The 23,961-nt window shown below is 43.1% G+C and overlaps 1 protein-coding gene across 2 annotated transcripts in view; it reads right to left on the bottom strand.

The window, feature by feature from the left end:
• Positions 1–23,795, bottom strand: part of CLTC (clathrin heavy chain) — an 81,155-nt gene extending 57,360 nt beyond the window's left edge. The window contains exon 1 of one of the 2 annotated variants that reach the window (XM_008271197.5): positions 23,279–23,795. In XM_008271197.5, the coding sequence (XP_008269419.1) occupies positions 23,279–23,320 (42 nt within the window). In that variant the 5' untranslated portion in view covers positions 23,321–23,795. The remainder of the gene's footprint in view (positions 1–23,278) is intronic. The other variant, XM_008271198.5, reaches the window with a different exon arrangement.
• Between the last annotated feature and the right edge of the window lie 166 nt (positions 23,796–23,961).

Genomic DNA, 23,961 nt, shown 5'->3' with positions numbered 1-23,961 from the left:
AAAAATGTACAAGGAAACCCCTTTACAAACCAAGTTTCAAAAGAGGTATATACACACACTATTTTTCTGACCAAAGGGTCCTCAGACTCTTCAAAGTTTAACTGACAGTACCTTTCCAGTAACTGGTGGCTCAGAGTTCATAGAGCCCTAAACTTAAAAGCAACATTTTTTCTTCTAAACTGCTCTGTAAATAAGAATTATTTTTTTGTTGTATTTTGTTTTAAATGCAGAGTTAGAGAGAAGGAGACAGAGAGAAAAGGATCTTTATTTGCTGGTTCACTCCACAAATGGCCTCAAAAGCTCAGGGCTGGGTCAAGCTGTAGCCAGGAGCTTCATCTGGGTTTCCCACATGGGTACAGGTGCCCGAACACTTGGGCCTTCTGCTGCTGCTTTTCCCAGGCATTAGCATAGAGCTGGAACAGAAGTGGAGCCGCTAGGACTTGAACCAGCGCTTCCCAAGTAAGATGCCAGCATCATAGGTGGTGTCTTAACCCACTGTACCGTATCACCAGCCCCTGTTTTTAAGTTTCTAAGTTTTAGGAAAAGTAAAAAACAATGTTAATCAAAGATTGAAATTAAAAGCAAACCACAGACACAACTAACTGAATCCACAAATATTTTAACTGCTTCCTTCTTAACCCTCAATTTCAGGGGCAGTTACAAGAAAACCTAACAGAAAAGACAGTAGAGATGTAGAAAAAAAATGTCGAAGCAACCTGGGTTTCCTGCTCCCTGTTAGCTCCCCCCCAAAAAAATGCACACAAAAAAAATTATTGGCAGCAGAGCTGGCATTGTGGCATATTGGGTAAAGCCGCCACCTGCAATCCTGGCATCCCATATGGGCACCGGTTTGAGCCCTGGCTTCTCCACTTCTGATCCAGCTCTCTGCAATGGCCTGGGAAAGCAGTAGAAGATGGCCCAAGTCCTTAGGCCCCTGTACTGTGTGGGAGACTTGGAGGAGGCTCCTGGCTCCTGCCTTCGGATCAGCACAGCTCTGGCCATTGGAGAGTGAACCAGCAGATGTAAGACCTCTCTCTCTCTGCCTCTCTAATAAATAAGCAAATCTTAAAAATAAATAAATAAGTGGCAGTAGTTAGCACTGAATTTCAACCTCAATGCGTCCTGCTTGTAGAAAAAACAAAGATTTGGGTTTCCTGTGATCTGTGTAATCCTTATGTTAGTATATATATATTATTATATATGTAATCTTTATATTAATACCCATATACATGCAATTAAACACATCCTATCAAGAAGAATGCATATCTTCCCCACCAACAATATACTAGTACTATTCAAAATACTCCATTTGAAATAAACATATGTCCTTTTAAAACAAAATTAAGGGGCTGGCACTGTGGCGCAGCAGGTAAAGCTGCCGCCTGCAGTTATGGCATCCCAAAGGGGCTCGGGTTCAAGTCCCAGCTGCTCCACTTCTGATCCAGCTCTCTGCTATGGCCTCGGAAAGCAGTACAAGATGGCCCAAGTGCTCGGGCCCCTGCACCCACGTGGGAGACCCGGAAGAAGCTCCTGGCTCCTGATCTGCGCAGCTCCAGCCACTGCAGTCAACTGGGGAGTGAACCAGCAGATGGAAGACTCTCTCTCTCTCTGCCTCTCCTTATCTCTCTTTCATATAAAATAAACCTTAAAAAATTAAACAAGAGGCAAATGGCAAATTCTTAACAATGTTAGATGTTTAAATATTAAAAGGTACACTTAAATGATGGTCATTACACAACAGGAAAAAGCATTCCTAAAAAGTGGCCTTCAGTTGTTAGGAAAAGAAATGACAAGAACTTTAAGCAATATACTTTCTCTCTCTTTTTAAAGATTTATTTATTTGAAAGGCAAGAGCATCAGAAAGAAACCCAGACACAGAGAGATCTTACATTAGTAGGTTCACTCCCCAAATGGCCATAAAAGCCAAGAATAGGCCAGGCCAAGACCAGGAGCCAGGAATTCCATCTGGGTCTACTACACTGTTGGCAGAGTCCCAAGGACTTGAATAGTTATCCGCTGCCTTCCCAGGAGCATTAGCAGGAAACAAGAGCAGAACTGGAACAGCCAGCACATGAACCAGCAATGCGAATCCTATATGGGATTCTGGCTTAGAAAGCAGCAGCATAGGGGCCAGCACTATGGCACAGGGGGTTCAAGCCCCAGCCTACAGTGCCAGCATCCCATATGGGCGCTGGTTTGAGTCCTGGCTGCTCCACTTCCGATCCAGCTCTCTGCTATGGCCTGGGAAAGCAGTACAAGATGGCCCAAGTCCTTGGGCCCCTGCACCCACATGGGGGACTTGGAAGAAGTTCCTGGCTTCTAGCTTTGGATCAGCTCAGCTCTGGCTGATGTGGTCATCTGGGTAGTGAACCAACAGACGGAAGTACTCTCTTCCAAATAAATAAAAATAAACCTAAAAAAAAAAAAAAAAAAAAAAAAAAAGGCAGCAGCATAATCCACTGAGCCAACACCGGCCTCCAATCTAATGCTACAGGCTAACAAAAAGTTAATACACAGTTCCACTGCCTCAAATAAGGTTGCTAAACTCTTCCTTACTGGTATTCAAGAATATGCAGAGCACTCATCAATTCTTCCCATATTTCCTATGATTAAAAGGCAAAAATCCAAAAATATATGGTAGTAAGACAAGTCACCTTTATTAATTACAGTAACAGCTCACATCCTTTGAGTATAATCGTGTAAAAGGGTTAGCAGATAACTATTTTAGTAATGTCTGCACAGATTAAAACTACAAAAATATAAAAAAGCAAAATTGAAACATTTTAAAATATGTTTTTTTAACATCCCATACTAATCATTAAGTATTTTCATTCAACTCTAACAGTGTGATGCTGTATGAGCTATACCACAGAAACAGAATTATAGTCTATAGAACAAACCATTGAAAAATTCAACTTACAGTAGACCCCAAACTTATTTTCAGAGGATACAGAGTAATATTCAAACTACAGCCACTTTTTAAAAACAATTTATTTATTTGGAAGGCAGAGCTACACAGAGAGAAGGAGAGGCAGGGAGAGGGAGAGGGAGGTCTTCCATTCGCTGGTTCACTCCATAATTGGCACAACAGCTGGAGCTGTGATCTGAAGCCAGGTGCCAGGAGCTGCTTCTGGGTCTCACATGCCGGTGCAAGAGGCCAAGGGCTTGGGACTTTTTTTTTTTTTTTTTTTTTTTTTTTTGACAGGCAGAGTGGATAGTGAGAGACAGAGAGACAGAGAGAAAGGTCTTCCTTTTGCCGTTGGTTCACCCTCCAATGGCCGCCGCAGCCAGAGCAGCTGGCGCATCACGCTGATCCGAAGCCAGGAGCCAGGTGCTTCTCCTGGTCTCCCATGGGGTGCAGGGCCCAAGGACTTGGGCCATCCTCCACTGCACTCCCGGGCCACAGCAGAGAGCTGGCCTGGAAGAGGGGCAACCGGGACAGAATCTAGCGCCCTGACCAGGACTAGAAGCAGGGGTGCCGGCGCCACTAGATGGAGGATTAGCCTATTGAGCCACGGCGCCGGCCTTGGGACATCTTCTGCTACTTTCCCAGGCCATAGCAGAGAGCTGGATCAGAAGTGGAACAGCTGGGACTTGAACCGGCACCCATAAGGGATGCTGGCGTTGCAGGCGGCAGCTTTACTCACTACACCACGGCACTGCCCTCCAGCCACTTTTTTTATCCTCAAGTTGGCAAAGTGTTTCAACTACTGAAGTTAAGATGCTGTATTTTGCGATATGCTTCCCAACTTCAAGTTTTGGATTTTGTTTGGTTGGTTTACTTCAAAGAACTCTTATTTTGCTAAGAATATGGAGTTAATAACTTCAGTCCAGGAAGAGTTCTTCTTTTTAATAGCTTCCACATACACAAAGTAAAGCAAACAAACAAAAGGCAACAAACAGCAAAAAAAAAAAACTATCCACGCTATCTTTCCAGTAGTGTCCCTGCAGCAGCCCACCACCAAGCAATTAGATAATTTTGCACCTGAGATGCCCTACAGCATATGAAAGCACACAAACTTCATAGTTCATTTGATTCCCAGACTAGATTTCAGTCTGCAAGTGGCACTATTTCAGGACCTGACACTTAACCTGGATTCCAAAAGGTAAGAAAACAGATTTATTGTTAATCAAACAGAAACTCTACAGTCGGCAGGAGTTATATGCTACAAACAATATAAAAACGTTTCCTTTTCTTTCTCCTCAATCACCCACCCCACTATGAATTAACAAGGTAGGGGGAGCTTCAGAAGCAAAACATTTTATTTTTAGTTTTTAAATTGTACTCATTTTTTTTATTTGACAGTAGAGTTATAGACAGTGAGAGAGAGAAACAGAGAAAGGTCTTCCTTCCATTGGTTCATTCTCCAAATGCCTGCTACAGCTGGCGCTGCGCCAATCCGAAGCCAGAGCCAGGAGCCAGATGCTTCTTCCTGGTCTCCCATGTGGGTGCAGGGACCCAAGCACTTGGGCCATCCTCCACTGCCCTCCCAGGCCACAGCAGAGAGCTGGACTGGAAGAGGAGCAACCAGGACTAGAACCTGGCACCCACATGGGATGCCGGCACCGCAGGTGGAGGATTAACCAAGTGAGCCACGGCACCGGCCCCTGTATTTTTAGTTTTTGTAAATATTTCAGATTCTCCATTCCAGTAACAACTACAATACAAATTTATAACACTGATTATGAATTTCTAATAACATCTGGAATTAGTTGCTTCTATTTCTTCCAAGAGTCAAAATGTATGAATTTAGTCTCAGTTTTGCCACTGACATAACCATGGACAAATGAGTTATTTCTGTGTATTTCCTTATTTTATACATCTGAGAGGACAGTGCCTACACTTCCGGATTATGAGGATTTAATGTAAAGTGCTAAGCATGATGTCTAACACACTGTAAGAGTTCATACATCAGAACTGCAAGCCAGCTCTCCTGTATGGCTTTTCTCTGTGTTTGTATTTTTATTATCTGCTTAATTCAGCTGTCCTTAAGGCTGGTTAAAACTCTGGGTGTGAATTGCTTTTAACTACTGATAATAGATTAGGGTGGTCTCTGGGTGGGTGCTTAACTTATTCAGACACTGTGAAATGCCTTTTTTTTTTCCCCTTTCTGAACAGAAGGAAATTACATGTTAAGACCTCCAATTCTATGGGGCCAGGGTTGTGGTTTAGCAGGTAAAGCAAACACCTTGTGATGTTGGCAACCCATAATGGTGCTGGCTCCAGACCATAGTGCTCCACTTCCCATCCAGCTCCCTGTGAATGTGCCTGGGAAAGCAGCAGATGATGACTGAAGTGCTTGGGCCCCTGATCCCACATGGGAGACCCAGAAAGAGCTCCTGGCTTAGTCTCATTTTGGGAGTGAACCAGCAGATATACGATCGATCTCTCCAACTCTGTCTTTCAAATAAATTTCTAACAAAACAACAAAAAAATCTCCCAAACTTCCAATTCTACTCTTCAATTTGCCTAATCAAATTATAGAGACTAGATTTTTTTTTTTTAATTTTACTTTTCATTTTACTTGAAAAGGCAGCGAGATAATCTTCCATCTGGCAAGTTCTTTCCCCAAATGTCCACAACAGCTAGGACTGGTCCAGGCCAAATCCAGAACCAGAAGGCCAAAATTCAATTTGGGTTTCCAACATGGGTGGCATGGATCCAAGTACTTGAGCCATCTTCTGTAGACCCCAAGGCATGTTAATATTAATTAGCACAAAACCAGATCAAAAGTGAAGGAATTGAACCAGGCACCCAGATACAGGGGTCCTTCCTGCTGTGCCAAATGCCCATTCCGAGACCAGCATCTTTAAAACCATTTCATATGTTCACTCTAAATACCCCTATTTTAATTCTTATTTGGGAAGGAAGAGTATTGCTGCCTATCAATCCTGGCAAATATGTGCCCTCCACACTCTGTCCCAATACGAATCTGCGCAAGCTAAAGCTAAACAGATGGCATGATGTCAGCATAATCAGAAATTCTCTTTACCAGCCGGCGCTGTGGCTCAATAGGCTAATCTTCCACCTTGCGGCGCTGGCACACCGGGTTCTAGTCCCGGTCGGGGTGCCGGATTCTGTCCCGGTTGCCCCTCTTCCAGGCCAGCTCTCTGCTATGGCCCGGGAGTGCAGTGGAGGATGGCCCAAATCCTTGGGCCCTGCACCCCATGGGAGACCAGGAGAAGCACCTGGCTCCTGGCTTCGGATCAGCGCAACGTGCTGGCTGCAACGCGCCAGCTGCGGTGGCCATTGGAGGGTGAACCAACAGCAAAAGGAAGACCGTTCTCTCTGTCTCTCACTGTCCACTCTGCCTGTCAAAAAAAAAAAAAAAAAAAATCTCTTTACCATCAAGAGTTCAAGACTAAGAAGTAAAAAGTAAAATGGAAAGCAGGCACAACACCTTTCTCAATGCTCAACGCACAGCACAGTTAAAGCCTTCTACTTCAGACCCTACACATATACATAAAACACATCTACACTAAAAAGTTGTAAAACAAGCTTCCTAATTTGCCCCGTGATTACATCAATTCACCTGATCCAACAGATGTTAGGCTCCTCAAATACGGATTTTCTTAAAATATAAAAGCCTCTACCACCTCTATCTCTAATGTGCATATGTAAAAGAACAAAGGGGCAAGCATGTGGCAAAGCAGTTAAGTCACTGCTTGGGAAACCCACATCCCATAGGACAGTGCCTACTTCAAATCTCTAGTACTTTACTTCTCATTCTGCTTCCTGCTAATAATGCAAACCCTGGGAGGCAGCAGATGATGGCTCAAGTACTTGGGGTCCCTGCCACCCATGTGGGACACCCAGATTGAGTTCTGGGCTGCTGGCTTCAGCCTGGCCCAGGCCTAGCTGTTGCAGTCATTTGGGGAGTAAACCAGCAGCAGATCAAAGATCTGTTGCTGCCTTTCAAATAAAAATCAAATTCTGTAATTCCAGAGTCTAGAATCTTCTTACACAAAAAGACAATACTCCTTTGGATAATTTTTTTTTTTTTTTGACAGGCAGAGTGGATAGTGAGAGAGAGAGACATACAGAAAGGTCTTCCTTTTGCCGTTGGTTCACCCTCCAATGGCCGCCACGGTTGGCGCGCTGTGGCCGGCGCACCGCACTGATCCAAAGGCAGGAGCCAGGTGCTTCTCCTGGTCTCCCATGGGGTGCAGGGCCCAAGCCCTTGGGTCATCCTCCACTGCCTTCCCGGGCCACAGCAGAGAGCTGGCCTGGAAGAGGGGCAACCGGGAAAGAATCTGGTGCCCCGACCGGGACTAGAACCCGGTGTGCTGGCGCCGCTAGGTGGAGGATTAGCCTATTGAGCCGCGGCGCCAGCTTGGATAGATCTTTAAACATAAATTAAACAATATACAATTCAGGAGACCACACTGAACTGTTAATGTAAAATGTCAATATTATCCCTGGCTTTGGCTTGACCCACCCTTGGACCTTGTAGTCAATTGTAGAGTGAACCCTAAGACCAAAGACCTTTCTCTGTCACTCTGCCTTTCAATAATCTTTTTAAAAAAGGATAAAAAGGGGCCGGTGCCGTGGCTCACTTGGCTAACCCTCTGTCTATGGCGCCGGCACCCCAGGGTTCTAGTCCCGGTTGGGGCACTGGATTCTGTCCCGGTTGCTCCTCTTCCAGTCCAGCTCTCTGCTGTGGCCCAGGAAGGCAGTGGAGGATGGCCCAAGTACTTGGGCCCTGCACCCGCATGGGAGACCAGCGGGAGGCACCTGGCTCCTGGCTTTGGATCGGCGCAGTGCGCCAGCCGTAGCAGCCATTTGGGGGGTAAACCAATGGAAGGAAGACCTTTCTAACTCTTACCTGTTAAGAAAAAAAAAAAGAAAAGAAAAAAAAGATAAAAAGGCCCATGAATACATTTAACGCAGTAGCATAATTTATTAAAATGTAACCATAACACAAATAAGATCACACTATTTTTTCAATGCCAATTCTTCAACTAGCTAAAGCTAACTCTCTACTAACACAAAGTCTATCCTAGCATCTATCTCAACTCTGTGTACCTACAAACCACCCACATACTTAAAGCAAGAACAGGTTTACTTTGAATAGGTCTTCTTACTGCCTGGTGAGAACAAACTCATCAGAAACCAGCTTCTTTACTAAGTACTCCCAAGGAATATGCTTCTTAATGAAAAATAAACTTGGAACAGGACTCATTTACAAACTATATGAGCTAAAAATCAAAATATTTGTGTTTATGACAGCATTACTAAGGACATATGTTTCACAATTAGTGCTTAGCTTTACACTTTCCAGTTCCTTCTTCATTTCATCTAAATGAAATGAAATGGAAAGGAAGTTATATATAAACTACTGAAGTTCCTGGCTTCGGCCTGAAACAGTCCTGTTCTATAAATGAACTACATTGCAGCCATTTTGGGTGTGAACCAGCAGACGGAAGATCTCTTTCTCTCTGCAACTCTACCTTTCAAATAAATAATTTTTTCTTTTAAAAAAAAGGAAAAACAAAGACAGACAACCCCGGGAAGCAGCAGAAGATGGCTCAAGTAGTTAGATCCCTGCCAAGCACAGAGAATACCAGGATTAAGTTTCTAGATTTTAGGCACTGGTGCTGTGACGTAGAAGGTTAAGCCTCTGCCTACAGTGCCAGCAACATCCCAACTGGGCACCAGTTCGAGTCCCAGTTGCTCCACTTCCATTCCAGCTCCCTGCTAATGCCCCTGGGAAAGCAGTAGAGGATGGCCCAGATACTTGGGCCCCTGCAACCACGTGGGAGACCAGAAAGAAGCTCCTGGCTTCAGCCTGGCCCAGACCCAGCTACTGCAGCCATTTGGGCAATGAACCAGCAGATGGACAAGCTCTCCTCTCTAACTCCACCTTGCAAACAAATAAACAAATCCTTTTTTTTTTTTAAAGGATTTTAAAATTTCCAGATTTTAGCCTGGGTTAGCCCTAGCCATTGTGGGCATGTGGGGAGACAATCTGTGGATGAGACTGCTGTCTCTGCCTCTCAAAAAAATTTTTACTTTTAAAAAGTCAGCAATTTTAGAGAGAACTGCTGAGAATTTGATGTCATGATGACAGTATTCATTTTCCAGTGCAAGTACTTTTAAGTACATGCTTAAAAGATTTTGTTAACTTCCTATCCCAAGCATTCCACTCAGCAAAATTTCCTTTAGAAGCTCCAAAACATCCTCTACCTTCACTAGAATCCATTAAAACGGGGGGAAAAAGTGCTGAGAGTAGTCACTTCACTGAGCCTTCCTGGAAACCAGCAGAACGTGACATAAAAACTGCGGTTACTGTATTCTACAGGAAATGAGGGAAAATGCTGAGGACGCAGCATTCCTTTAGTTCTTCCATCAACAGGACACCAGCCACTGACTTTTGTAGACTTCACAGTTTTCAAGCAACAAATAAAAATGCCTTTACCCTTTGTGATTCCCACACTTAAACATAGAGATCTATTTCTACTCCTTATTAGCCTTTAAGGGAGTCATTTCTTGCAGAAGAAACTTCTGAGTCAGTTCACTAACTTCAAATTGTAAGTAATATATTCAGGAAAGAACCACAGCCACACACAAGAACTATAAAGACTGTTTTGGTAAACTACCAGGAGATTCAAAGATTTTTTCCAGGGCAGGCACTGTGGCACAGCAGGTTAAACTACCACTTGCAGCACTGGAATCCTGCATCCAAGTACAGGTTAGAGTTCTGACTACTACACTTCAAATTCAGCTTCCTGCAATGTGCCTGAGAAGGCAGCAAATGATGGTCCAAGTACTGCCACCCACAAGGGACATACAGATGGAATTCCTGTCTCCTGGCTTCAGACTGGTCCAGCTTTGGTCATTATGGCCATTTTGGGGAATGCACAGCATATGCAAGATGCTGTCACTCTGCCTTGTTGAAAATAAGTAAATCTTTAAAAATTCTGTAATCAACCACAGACTGGAAATTTTAAAAATAAAATTTGACTCATTCTTAAAAATAATCCAGTGATGAGATGAATTATTAACTAGCTAAATTTTGACTAAGTTACAAGGTAGTATAGAAAGTTTTTATTCCTGAGATCTTGGAGGTACGAAGGACTTTCCAAGATTAAACCCTTCATTGTATAAATTCCATACAGCTGTCCCAAAACAATGAAATTCTAGCATGGCTACAATCAATTATCGGCTGGAGGGAGACAAACAGGGACAGAATATATCCAAAGCTGCCTTTCAAAGAACCAGAAAACAGCCTAGAGTTATAAGCCATCTCAAAATCATTTAATATAAATCCAGAACACTCAAAACATTAAAATAATTTAATGACGGATTTAACACCCGAACATTTTTTAGATACAATCAAATCAGTATTTTAACTATAATATGTGTGAAATTTTCTTTTTTCTACTTTGTGTTAAAATATAACTTAATTATTACTACTGAGGAAAAAGCAGATAAGAAAAAGAGCAAGTTATTTAGATTCAGAGGATCTTCCCCTGTTCAAATTATAGCTTATATACTCTAAAAGAAAAAAAAAAAAAGTTCCATCTCAAAATCTTGTAGACAATTGAGAATTGGGTCAGCATAGTAGCGTTAGTGGGTTAAGCCACTGTCTGTGATGCCAGCATCTCAAACAGGCTCAGGTTCAAGTTCCAGCTGCTCCACTTCTGACCCAGCTAACGTGCCTGGGAAAGCAGTGGAAGATGGCACAAGTATCTGAGGCCCTGCCACCCACGTGACAGGCTCAGATGAAACTCCTGGCTTCAGCCTGGCCTAATCCTGGCTATTGTGGCCACTTGGGGGAGTGAAACATCAGATAGAAGATCTCTGTCTCTTTCTCTGTATAACTCTTTCTAAATAAATCTTGAAAAAAAATTTTTTATAGACACTGCTTCCTGATCCAAACTCCAATGGTTAGGGAGAGAGTGTGCCCTAGATACCCACAGGTTGTTTTTAATTCATGGTGCTGAAATTTTCCCAGGCCTGTACCAAACACCACAATCTTTTACTTTTGTTTCTCTCATATCAACAGAGTTTTCTTCCATTACCTGAAAAGCCTCATTTTGAGGGTTAAAGATTTTAATACTTAATGCTGATTTTAAGACTTCCAAAGCATGATATGAATGTACTGGGGTAGATACCAACCACTTGGTTTTCTGGTCCGCTACCCTTGCATTATAAGTGTACAAGACCTTAATATTTCATTCTATGAAACAACTTCCCAAAATATATTTTTAAATGGGAGCCCAGTGTTGCATTCAGTTCAATCTCATCACTGCTGCACATAATCATGCATTTTTCTACCTTATATTGATAGACCTACTTAGAAAATTAGAAATTGTGTATCACTCATTATCAGTTTAAGCAGGAAGTGGGGAAATTTTTTTCTCCCAAGGGCCATTTGGATATTTATAATACCATTTTGAGAGCCATACAAAATTATCAGCTTAAAAATTAGCCTGCTATAGATTTATTGAATTTTGAGTCCCACCTACAGTTGCCTTGGCAAGATTAGACCCAGTGATTGCTCATGTTCCTAACCCCTAAAGCAAAACCAGCCCACCCATTGTTATAAGATCAGAACCATTTTATAGTTGAGTCACTCCAATATTCCCTTGTGAAATTCAGTGCTACAAATTTCAAATCACTCAGAAGCAGTGAAAATGCAACATAAAACAGGCCACACAATCTAAGGTATGATGGGGATACAAAACTTGAGAACATCTATGCTCAAATCAGATACTTCTTTCCTCATTTACACTATTACCTGCACACCCTAAATAAGCTTTTGACAAGCACTAGAGATGCAATGACAATAGAACCCTTGTACACTGCTGGTGGGAATGTAAAATGCTGCAACTACAGTGGGAAAAAGTTTGGAGGGCCTTCAAAAAGCTAAAACTTAGAATTACATATGATCCAATAATTCTACTTCTCAGTATATCCAAGAGAGCTAAAAACAGGTATTCAAACAAAAACCTGTATGTGAATGTTCACTTCAGCTCTACTCACAACTCCAAAGGTTGCAACAGCTCAAATGTCCCTCAACTGAGAGGAGAAATAAAATGTGACATATCCATTCAACAGGACTATTTTTCCAACACAAAGGAACACAGCACTGAAATATTCTAGAACACGATGAACCTCTATTGCACATAGTGAAAGATGTTAGAAATATAAAGTCCGATATTCTATGATTACATTTAAGTAAAATATAAGGAATAGGTAAATACAATCAGACAGAAAGCAAATTAGTAGTTGCCAAGGGATAGGAAGAAGAGAGAGGTTGACAGATTACCTGATGGGTATAAGGCTTCTTTTTCAGGTCATGAAAATGTTTTAGAGCTAGATTTAGGTGATGGTTGTGCAACACTGCGAATCTACTAAATATTACTAAGTAGTTCACTTTAAGATGGCAAATTTAAATGAATTCTTTTTCAATTAAAAAAAAAACTTTTGGTTTCTTCATACAAATTCTTACAGATTAGGTATGCTTAATGTAAAACTCATTTGACTTCATCTATTAAGATTTTTGGTACAGTGTGAAGTCACAGCTTGGGATGTCCACATCCTCTACCGGAATGTCTGGTTCCTGCTTTGGCTGGTTCCATTCCCCTCCCATTTTCATCTTCAAATAATGTAATCTATTCAAAGCCAGCTGTGTGCCTAACTGAGCAATTAGGGTGGTCTTGGCTTCACTCTGTGCACTTTGGTGGTTTCTAAGATGAGCAGTTGGATATGAACGAAAGCAACTTTCAACCCAATTTCCATTTTTCATCTACTATAATTCCCATAGTTCAACAGATAAGGGTTATCAAAAACTGCAATCTCTGGGATCCTAGCATGCTTCACTGTGAGGGTTCTTCCCTTCTCTACTCCAGAAATGGACTGAATGTGGAAAATGAAAAAGAAGAATCTGATCTAACTTCAAAATCTTGATTTAGCAACTGGGTAGATTGCAGTTTCTTCCTTTAGGTTGGTATAAGTAGAAGGCAAGAACTATTATTTACATATCTAAAAGGAATAAGGATTAGGGTATAAACATAAACATATATTTTAACTTCACAATTGCCAGAAAGTATTTTTAACTTAATAAATAAGGATGCTAAGTTTAAAAAAAAATCTCAGGCTGGCGCCGCAGCTCACTAGGCTAATCCTCCGCCTTGCGGCGCCGGCACACCGGGTTCTAGTCCCGGTCGGGGCGCCGGATTCTGTCCCGGTTGCCCCTCTTCCAGGCCAGCTCTCTGCTGTGGCCAGGGAGTGCAGTGGAGGATGGCCCAAGTGCTTGGGCCCTGCACCCCATGGGAGACCAGGAGAAGCACCTGGCTCCTGCCATCGGATCAGCGCGGTGCGCCGACCGCAATACGCCGGCCGCGGCGCGCCAGCCACGGCGGCCATTGGAGGGTGAACCAACGGCAAAGGAAGACCTTTCTCTCTGTCTCTCTCTCTCACTATCCACTCTGCCTGTCAAAAAAAAAAAAACTCATGTTATCAAATAAAGGTAAAATTAAATATAGAAAACATTTTCCAGAATTGCATACTGTAGAGTTCAAATTTTATAATGTGGCAAAATGTGAATTTAATGGACTTGGTTTCCACCCTTTCAGTAAACAACCTTTAAAATCTGCTTTACTTTAGAACTAAAGAAACATGCTTATTTGCCTAATGATTCAGAACAGGAAGTACTAATATTACTGGCAGTTCTGCCTCCAAAGCTCAACCCTACATGTTTGTAACCATTTTCCCCCTCTACCACTGTGCTGCTCAAACTGAGCTAGCAAATATACTGTTACCCCTCTCTCAATTTTGGTACAACTGTTTACCTTGAGGTCTATTCGAGTTTTACATTAGCATAAACACAAAAACAGGAATATATAGTAAAACAGAAAGCAGAAGCTTCCTGCTTTCATAAATGGTTTCATATTGGGACATATTTACTCTTGTTATAAAGGAAAAAGCCTATAGACAAATTTTTAAAATTTAGCCTTATTTGAGGGATACAGATAATCCTGGCTACAAGTCAATCTGATCCGTTTGCACAATTTTCCAGAAGGAACTCCAGATAAAGCTTCTTAAAGAGGTATCTTTTTTTTTTTTTAATGTTATTTATTTGAAAGTCAGAGTTAGAGAGGTAGAGACAGATACAGAGAAGTCTTCCACTCACTGGTTCACTCCCCAAATGACCACAATGGCTAGAGCTGAGCCGATCTGAAGCCAGGAACCAGGAGCTTCTTCTGGGTCTCCCACGTGGGTGCAGGAGCCCAAGGACTCGGGCCAGCCTCTGCTGCTTTCCCAGGCACATTGGCAAGGAGATGGATAAGAAGTGGAGCAGCCAGGACTTTAACACACTACACCACAGTGCCAGCCCCAAGAGGTTATCATTTAAATAATGGTTTAAGGTATGGGGACCAGGGACCAGTGTTATGGCAAAGCAGGTTGAGAACCCGCCTAGCCTGTAACAACCAGCATCCCGTATGGGTGACACTTTGGGTCCCAGCCGCTCCACTTCTGATCCAGCTCCCTGCTGATGCGCCTGGGAGGGCAATGGGGAACTGACCAGGTCCTTGGACCCCTGTACCTGTGTGGGAGGCCCAGAGGAAGCTCCTGGCTCCTAGCTTTGATCTGGCCCGGCTTCGGCCATTGCGACCATTTGGGGAATGAACCAGCAGACGGAGGACCTCCCTCCCTTCCTCCCTCACTCTGTAACTCTGTCTTTCATTTAAGGGCATGGAAAGTCAAATGTTGGCTCACTGGCCCTACTTCTTCTGTAATATGAAAACTACTGCCCTCAAAACAAATTACTATTAAACTATGCATATCAAAGAAAACCAAAGCATAATAAAACCCATGGTGTATTTTGCAGTTCTAATTATACAGATCATTGATGAAATGAAGCAATGTGCCAAATTGAGGCAACAAGTATTATGTTAAAGTTTCTAGCTGTGTGACTCTGAGTTAATTGCTATTAATTTCAGTTTCCCCATCTGTAAAATAAGGCTAACCCCACCTATTTGAAAAAGTCTTCTTACTAATTAACTAATCAACAAAAGACTTCTTGGCACATAGTAGGTACTCAAATAGCTGTAGTGGTCAATGTATTTTGATTTTCTAGATTTGATTTCAGAACAATTAAGATGTGATGGGTAGTTACTCCATTCAAAGTAGGACAAAATATCTTAAATTATGTCTTCCACAATACAAAAAACTCACAAAATACAAGTTTGACAGATGGGTTTTGTGTAATACACTCAGATCCAAGCTTCCCTTCGAGTTAAGAGCATTAGTCACAGGCACTTGGCCAAGGGGATGGGAAAGAAACCTCAAGCAAACAATGAAGCGGCTCCCAAGATAAGTTGATTTTATGAAGCAGCTTTAGCATGACATAAATTTAAATGACTTTAGAGAAATAGCCTCATTCTAATAAAAAGGACTAAAATATCAGTTATGAACTTATTTTCTATCTAAACAAGATTATTCTCTTCAACACTATCCTAAAGGGCATATATTAGTACTTTAAAAAATTTGTGGGAAAATGTCATTAAAAGATAACTTTACTGTGCTGCAAAAAAATTTGAAGTCCATGCCATTTCATAACAAGCATTTTCCATGAACTTTTTAAGATTTATTTTTAAAGCTAGAGAGAAGGAGATACAAAGAGACAGCAGCAACTGCTGGTTCACTCCTGAAACACCTGCAACAGCCTGTGCTGGGCCAGGCCAAAGCCAAGAACCTGGAACTCAAGTTTTCCAAGTAGGTAACAAGGACAAAAGGACTTTAACCATCACCTGCAGTCTCTCAGGATGTCCATTAGCAGGAACTTGAATCAGGAGACCTAAGACTTGATCCCAGTAACTGATCTGGCATATGGCCCAAGTGGCATCTTAATTACTGAGCCAAACATCCATCCCTCCATAAAGTTTTGAAGACCCCTCATTTAATAATACTAACAAAAGCCTGACTGGCATTTCACATGGATATTTCATCAGATGTGATTCATTTGGTTTCTCAAATATATCCTATCAGTAAACAGTAATTAAAAATGTACCAAGAGCACACACTGAATTCATGGAATATAGTAAGAGATGTAAACTGTTAATTTGGGGGATCAGTTTCAGGGTGATGTCAATTTATCATATTAATGTCTGCATTAAAGCCTGAACATTATCAAGCAAATACATAAAAGATCACAATCAAGCAAACATCCTTGGCTGCAATGATTTGAGGAGAGCTTTTGCTAACTAACCAATACAAGCATGAATGCAAGGCACAGTCTACTTTTTTGCCACTCTGTACTTGTGTAACATATTTCCTGATATGTAAAGTATTCAATTTTAGATGAAAGCACTAACCCCAAATATTTATAACCACTAAAGTTCAGATCTGCAAATGAAAAATCATGTCACTGGTTTAATGCTTACTTTATTTACACAGAAAAGGTAGCAAGAGGTTAGTCCCATCTCTGTATGGTTCAATATGGTAGCCACAAGCCCCAATCAATATAAGATACTGAGCACTTGAAACAGTTACAATGATTACTTTTCACACTAAATTACTGATAACTGGTTTGATTATTGTAAAATTTAAATATGTCGAATAACCTAGGTATACAAATCTTCTTTTCCAACTATGAATTTTATCAACTCAATACACATCAAGTATTTCCAATGAAAACAAGGTCTGAATTGAGATGCTCTTGGGGCTAATGCTGTGGAGTAGCGGGTAAAGCCATGGCCTGCAGTGCTGGCATCCGATATGGGCGCCAGTTCGAGTCCCGGCTGCTCCACTTCCAGTCCAGCTTTCTGCTGTGGCTTGGGAAAGCAGTAGAAGATGGCCCAAGTCCTTGTGCCCCTGCATCCACATGGGAGACCCAGAAGAAGCTCCTGGATCCGATCAGCACAGCTCCAGCCACTGCGGCCAATTAGGGAGTAAACCAGTAGATGGAAGCTTTCTCTCTCTCTCTCTGCTGCTCCTTCTCTGTGTAATTCTGACTTTCAAATAAATAAATCTTAAAAAAGCTACATTTAAAAAAAAAAGAGATGCTCTTAAGTTTACAATACTTACCAGATTTTAAAATTTTAGTACCAAAAGAATGTCAAATATCTCATTAGTAAATTTTATACTGATTATATGTTGAGATGATATTTTGGGCAAACTGAGTTAGATAAAGTATTAATTGTACCTGCACTTTTTTTTTTTAAAGATTTTATTTATTTGAAAGGCAGAGTTAGAGAGAGACCGAGAGACAGAAAGTGAGATCTTCCATCTGCTGTCCACTCCCCAGCCAGAACAGCCAGAGCTGGGCTGACCTTAAGCCAGGAGCTTCTTCCAGGTCTCCACATGGATGCAGGCGCCCAAGCACTTAGGCCATCTTCTGATACTTTCTTAGGGTGTTAGCAGAGAGCTGGATCAGAAGTGGAGCAGCCAGGACTCAATTCAGCATCAGCATGCCACAGACAGTGGCTTTACCTACTAGGCTATAAAGCCATATGGCCACTAGAAAAATTAAAATGACAGATGTGACTCACATTTTTCTACTGGATAGCACTGGTCTCAACAACTCCAAATCCCTGCTCTGTTTACTATGACACACCACTAATCACATTTTAAATGAGAGAAGTCACCTCTCTAGGTCACAATCCAACAGAAAACAAAAGCACAAATGAGTATGCTATATAACTTCTCTTAAAATATTTCAAAGAAATGTAATGATTTGCTTTGTGTTAGAAGACCCAGATACAAATCTCATTACGCTATTGTGGTCTCTGGACACTTCTTTGTTTCTTCAGCTGTTAAAGAAAGGTGTCTGGGGCAGGTATCTGGCCAAGAGGTTAAGCTGCCCATAACCCCTATCTGGGTATAACACCTGGCTTTGCTCCCGATTCTACCTTCCTGTTAATGCAGACTCTGGGAGGCAGCAGCTTATGGATCAGGTAGTTGGGTCCCTGCCACCCACATGGGAAATCTGCATTGAATTCCTGGCTCCAATCTTTGCATTTGAGGAATCAATCAGCAGAGTAGAGGTCTCTCTCTCCCTTTCCAATTTTAAAGTAAATTTTAAAAAACTTTTAAAAAGGATGTTTGGGGGGACTGAATGAAGATCTGAAAGTGCAAAGCCACATTTATTGCCTACAATGGAATCTCAAGAAGTCTGATGCTCCCTTCATTCACTAGTCATCATTCATCATCACCATGTCGGGAAAGAGTCAATATTCAATTAGTACTTCTGAATAATGAGCATTTTTAATTTTAGCAAACAAAATTTTCTAAAGCAAATCAATGTGTGGTCAGATAAACTTTTTTTTTAAAGCACCTGCCATTCCTCCATCATGGCCTTTTTTTTTTTTTTTTAAAGATTTATTTTATTTATTTGAAAGAGTTACAGAAAGAGGCAGAGACAGAGAGAGAGGTCTTCCATCCGATAGTTCACTCCCCAGATGGCCACAACGGCCGGAGCTGCGCCAATCTGAAGCCAGGAGCCAGGAACTTCTGGGTCTCCCACACGGGTGCAGGGGCCCAAGCACTTGGGCCATCCTCTACTGCTTTCCCAGGCCATAGCAGAGAGCTGGATGGGAACAGGAGCAGCTCGGACTAGAACTGGCGCCCATATGGGATGCCGGCACTTCAGGCCAGGGCTTTAACCCACTGAGCCACAGCGCCGGTCCCCAGATATACCTTCAACCTTATAAAACATGTCAGAACGGCCTATAATTGTGCAGCTCAATGCTGGTACTCAACAGCCTTATGTAGCTATTTAAATTTAAATCAAAAAGAAATAGAAGGAAAAATGTTATTTGTCACTCTAGTCAATTTCAAGTGTGCAATATCCCTATGTAACTAGTAGATATTTGTACCATTAAAGATAGTTTTATTGGGCACTAACTCTGAAAAAGCAAAAAGCTGTATCAGTAACACTGACAGAAAAACTGCATGTAACACAGGATTAAGTATAGGCATTTAAAAATAATTTAGTAAAGAACTTGAGGATTCTCTATTTACATGGGAATTTTTAAAACCAAGGTACTAAATCCAACTTTGCTCAGAAACAATTGTTTCAAGAACAAACTACCAGAGTAACTGACACCATGAATTTCCCAGCATGTGAAAATGAAAAGGAATGTCGTTCCACACACACACTTCCATGTTTTAAATTATCTCCTGGGGCCAGTGCTGTGGTGCAGCAGGTTAACACCCTGGCCTGAATCCCATATGGGTGCTGGTTCGAGACTCCGCTGTTCCACCTCCTATCCAGCTCTCTGCTATGGCCTGGGGAAACAGTAGAAGATGGCCCAAGTCCTTGGGCCCCTGCATCCACGTGGGAGACCCAGAAGAAGCTCTTGGCTCCTGGCTTCAGATTGGCGTAGTTTCGGCTGTTGCAACCAATTGGGGAGTGAACCACTGGATGGAAAACCTCCCCCTCTCTCTCTGCCACCTCTTCTCTGTGTAAAAAAAAAGTTTGAAAATAAATAAAAAAAAATTACTTCCCAACAGGAATGAAAGCGCTTTCACTTAAATTAGCCATACCCTTTTAAGTAAGTAGATCATTAAGAAAATCCTGGAAAACATGATACATTTTAAACTTGGAAGTTATTCCTAAGGTAGACTGTAGCATAATTCCAAGCAATACTGCTAAGCCATACAGCATATCCCAAAGCAAAGCAAAATAACCATGGCAAGAACTCCTACCATTCAATAACACATTCCATGCCTGCTTTTATGGATAAAGAAAAAGGAACAGGGTGGGGATGTTTTTAATTGCAGATATAAAGAACCCAGGAATGCAGCAAAATGTGTCAGATGGCAGAAATATAACGTACCAACAATCAAGCACTGCAGACATTTAATATGTATCTTAGGATTTTTTCAGAATCTGCAGCTCTAGCAATATCGTGCGAGACAGTATCAGTCTAAAATCCTAAAAGAAAAAAAATTCCTTCACATTTAATGTTAAAATATTAACATTTATTTAATGTAGCTCTAAGCCTTGATGACAGATCCTTCAGTTGGCCAACATATTTCAGGGGTATAAGAAATAAATCCAATCGGGGCCGGCACTTGCCGGTTAAAGACTTGGCCTGAAGTGCTGTCATCCAGTATGAGCAACGGTTCGAGACCTGGCTGCTCCACTTCTGATCCAGCTCTCTGCTATGGCCTGGGAAAGCAGTAGAAGATGGCCCAAGTCCTTGGGTCCCTGCACCCATGTGGGAGACCGATAAGAAGCTCCTGGCTTCGGATTGGCGCAGCTCTGGCTGTTGCGGCCAACTGGGGAGTGAACCAACAGATGAAAGACCTCTCTCTGCCTCTCCTCTCTCTGTGTAACTCTTTCAAATAAATAAATAAATAAATCGTAAAAATAAATAAATTCATTCACTGTTCACCTTTTCAAGTTTCACAAGCTAACTCTATATTCTACCAGTTCTTAGGTGTTTCAGAAAGCTTCCTGTTGTTATTCATCAGACTGATAGAGAAGCTCAGAGGACTTTGACCACTTATGGTGTAGCAGGTTAAGCCTGCAGTGCCAGCATCCCATATGGGCTCTGGTTAGAGTCTCAGCTGCTCCACTTAGTATCCAGCCCCCTGCTAATGCATCTGGGAAAGCAGGATAAGATGGCCCAAGTGGTTGGTCCCCTGCACTCACTTGGGAGACCCGGTTAGAAGTTCCCGGCTCCTGGCCTGTGCCGCGGCTCACTAGGCTAATCCTTCGCCTGCGGCGCCGGCACACCGGGTTCTAGTCCCGGTCGGAGTGCCGGATTCTGTTCCAGTTGCCCCTCTTCCAGTCCAGCTCTCTGCTGTGGCCCAGGAGTGCAGTGGAGGATGGCCCAAGTGCTTGGGCCCTGCACCCGCATGGGAGACCAGGAGAAGCTCCTGGCTTTGGATCAGCACAACACGCAGGTTGCAGCACGCCAGTCGCAGCGGCCACTGTGGGGTGAACCAACGGCAAAAAGGAAGACCTTTCTCTCTGTCTCTCTCACTGTCCACTCTGCCTGTCAAAAAGAAAAAAAAAAAACCGGCTTCTGACAACTTTGGCATTTGTGGCCATTTGGGGTGTGAACCAGCGGATGAAAGCTCTCTCTGAAAATCTGCCTTTCAAATAAAAAATCAAAAAATAGCCCTTATTTTAAAAAGGGAAGGAATAAAAATATGAAGAGCTATATTATTAAAATTTAGTAATTTGAACTCTGTGCAATTAATCACTATCAACTGGAGTCTACAGTCATATTAGCTAAGCTTAAGTTTGAGCATGATACAGAACTCCAAAAAAATGAGTAATAGAATTTTTCAATTATACTTCTTAAGCTGCTTTGTACTTAAAATCTTCAAATTATTAAGAAAATGGCTTCACTCAAGTATTAACAGAACCTCAAAACCACACCTGTATCAAATCTGTCTTCAATCAATGACACAGTTGGATTCAATTTTGAGGATCACTCAACAATCCTCTCCTCTTTAATGGAAATGAAAAGTGATTACTCAAACCACCACTGGTCAGCAAGATTTACCAGTGGGCTATAGCTGTGCCATGTAAAATAAACAGCAGCCACACCAGCTTCTCTTGGGTTATCATTACAAACATTTGTCTGCAGAAAGATATTTCAGATGTACTTTAGTGCGAGGAAGAGCCTGGGTTTCCCCTTCTCATGCAAGAACAGTACTTTCCTAATCCTCCACACTCATTTACCACCCCTTTTTTAACAGAGGTAATCACAGTAATTAAACTTGGATGGAGCACAAAAAATAACTTTTTCCAAGCCCGTTCTGTCACACCTAACATGTGTTAACCTTTCATAAAACTGTTTTTATAGCCAAGGTATATTCCATTACTTTACATGAGTTTTGGGTGACTGAACAAAGCTGTACTACTTAACTTACTTAATGGGTTAAAGATTTAGCATTCTTTACATTTCAAACCTTAAAGGAAAATAATGTCTTGCTAGTGCAAGCAAATGTGATGCCTGTAAAGAAATATGTAATTATTTTACTCGTAGCCTGAATATTAACTGTTCTATTGACAAGACTCTTTCTTTTGTTACACCAATGGGGGAAAGTACATAAAACTTCCTTGCGTGGAAAAGTATCCCATAGGTTACCAGAACCAGTCTCATTTTAAACCACTGCATCCTCGGATTAGGAAGTGAGTCCTGCCGTAGATGGCCCTGGGGCAGGCTTCTTTAAGGGGACATACGGGAAGAAACCAAGTTAATTTATTATTCCTGATGAGAATCCAGGATTGGTGAACCAGGGACATCAGAAGCTCAAAAAGAGGCCTAATTCAGCGAAGCCCTTCAATGATCACCTGCCTAGGCTAGCCATTGGCAAGCTGCCCAAAGAGACAACCGTAAGAATGTTGCCTCCAGGGTAAGGCACTTACGGAAGAACTCTAGAATCTACCAAGAAGAAACGAGTTACAGACCAACTCAGGGCAGGTGTGTCCTTAACCCCGGGCCTCTGTTCCATTCCATGCGATCCTGTCGGAGGCACTCAAGCCACACATTTCACAACCACCGGATGGACTCCTGAGGACCGCCCCCCCCATAACCTCTAGGTAACACTTTGCTACGTTCTGAACTCAAAAGGATTTAAGAGCCACACCACCGCCAAAGAAATCAAGAAAGGAAAACCAAGCGAGTTCCCCAGGGACCTTGACCCCACGCACTCTAAGACTGACCGCGCCCTGAAAACTGCGTCCCCCCATTCTATTCCTTCAGTGACCTTCTGTTCCTACTGCCTCGGGGAAGGCAAGGGACAAGCCACGGCCGCCACCCCCACCCCCCGCCCCCGGAAAGGTGCCTTTCTCAGTTGAGAGCCGCAGAGGGAGGAAGAAAAAAAGGTTGCTCCTCCCCAACTCACCCGCCCCGCAACTCCCGGGTGCAGACACGATGGGGGGAAAGGGAAGAGATGGGCAGTGGAGGGTGACAGCCCTGCACTGGCCCAGGGGATGATGAGAATGCTTGCTCCGGCCGGAAGAAACTCGGGAGAATTCCCCTCTCCCACTCCCCTAGCCAAATGAATGAACTGAATAAAACGGGAAGGGGAGGGGGGATAACACGCGCAGTTCTTGCCTTCCAGGAAGCAAGACAGAAAGGCCCTCAGAGTCAGGCCTGGCTTGCCGGCCTTTACACCCCAACTCTCGTCCTTTCCACCCAAGCCCCATATCCTTTAACCCTTTAAGCTTTCCAAGATAGCGCCCCTTCCTCCTCCTACGCCAAACACCGACACCCCTCCCTTCCTGCTCCGGCCCAGACCGTAGCTTCTTCCTTCCTACCACCGTCACCACAGCCCGCAGCAGCCCAGATCTAGCCGCACCTGGAGATGCTCCTGAAAACGAATTGGAAGAATCTGGGCCATGGCGCTGTCGGGGGGTAGAGTCTCCTCCTGTCACTGGGGCTTCGGGGCAGTGGCTGCCCGGGCTCTCCGAAGGGAGAGGAGGAGAAGGGGAGGGGGGAGGCTGGGCTCGGCAGGATACTCTCCGGGGACGCAGGAAACTGGCAGGCAGACGAGAGAGCTCGGGTCGGGGGCGGAGGCTCCAGGGGCCAGGAGAGCCGCAATGGCGGAACCGGGCGCAGCGCAGACTCCGGAAACGGCTGAGCCCTGCGGAAGGATCCCGGCGACAAAACTCCGCCCCGTCACCTCACCCCCCCTCCGCCTTATGTACCCCTCCACGGAGCGCCGCGCCGCGGCCAGGCGCAGGGATTCGGGGCGCAGTGCGCTGGAGGCCTCGCTTCCTGATGCGACACCGGGGAAATAGAGGAACAGCAGGGACTACTTTTCTAGACTCATCACTTTCTCCAGGCTTCTGCTTTTCCCTCCCCCCCTTCCTTTTTTTTTTTTTTTTTTTTGCATTTTGCCACATCATGCGACTCGGGGCGACCTACGTCATTTCCGTAGGCGCTTTGGGTCCCACCCACGTACTTCCAGGTGCACGTGATGCTGGTAGGGAAGGGTCGGCTGACGCTGCCAGAATGGGGCGCAAGTTCTAGGAGAATGCG

The sequence above is a fragment of the Oryctolagus cuniculus genome, chromosome 17 (assembly GCF_051225735.1).
Source record: "Oryctolagus cuniculus isolate XC-2025 breed Fujian yellow rabbit chromosome 17, ASM5122573v1, whole genome shotgun sequence".
NCBI classification, from domain to species: domain Eukaryota; kingdom Metazoa; phylum Chordata; class Mammalia; order Lagomorpha; family Leporidae; genus Oryctolagus; species Oryctolagus cuniculus.
Note: the sequence above shows the minus strand (reverse complement) of the source record. Positions and strands in the feature narration are given on the sequence as shown.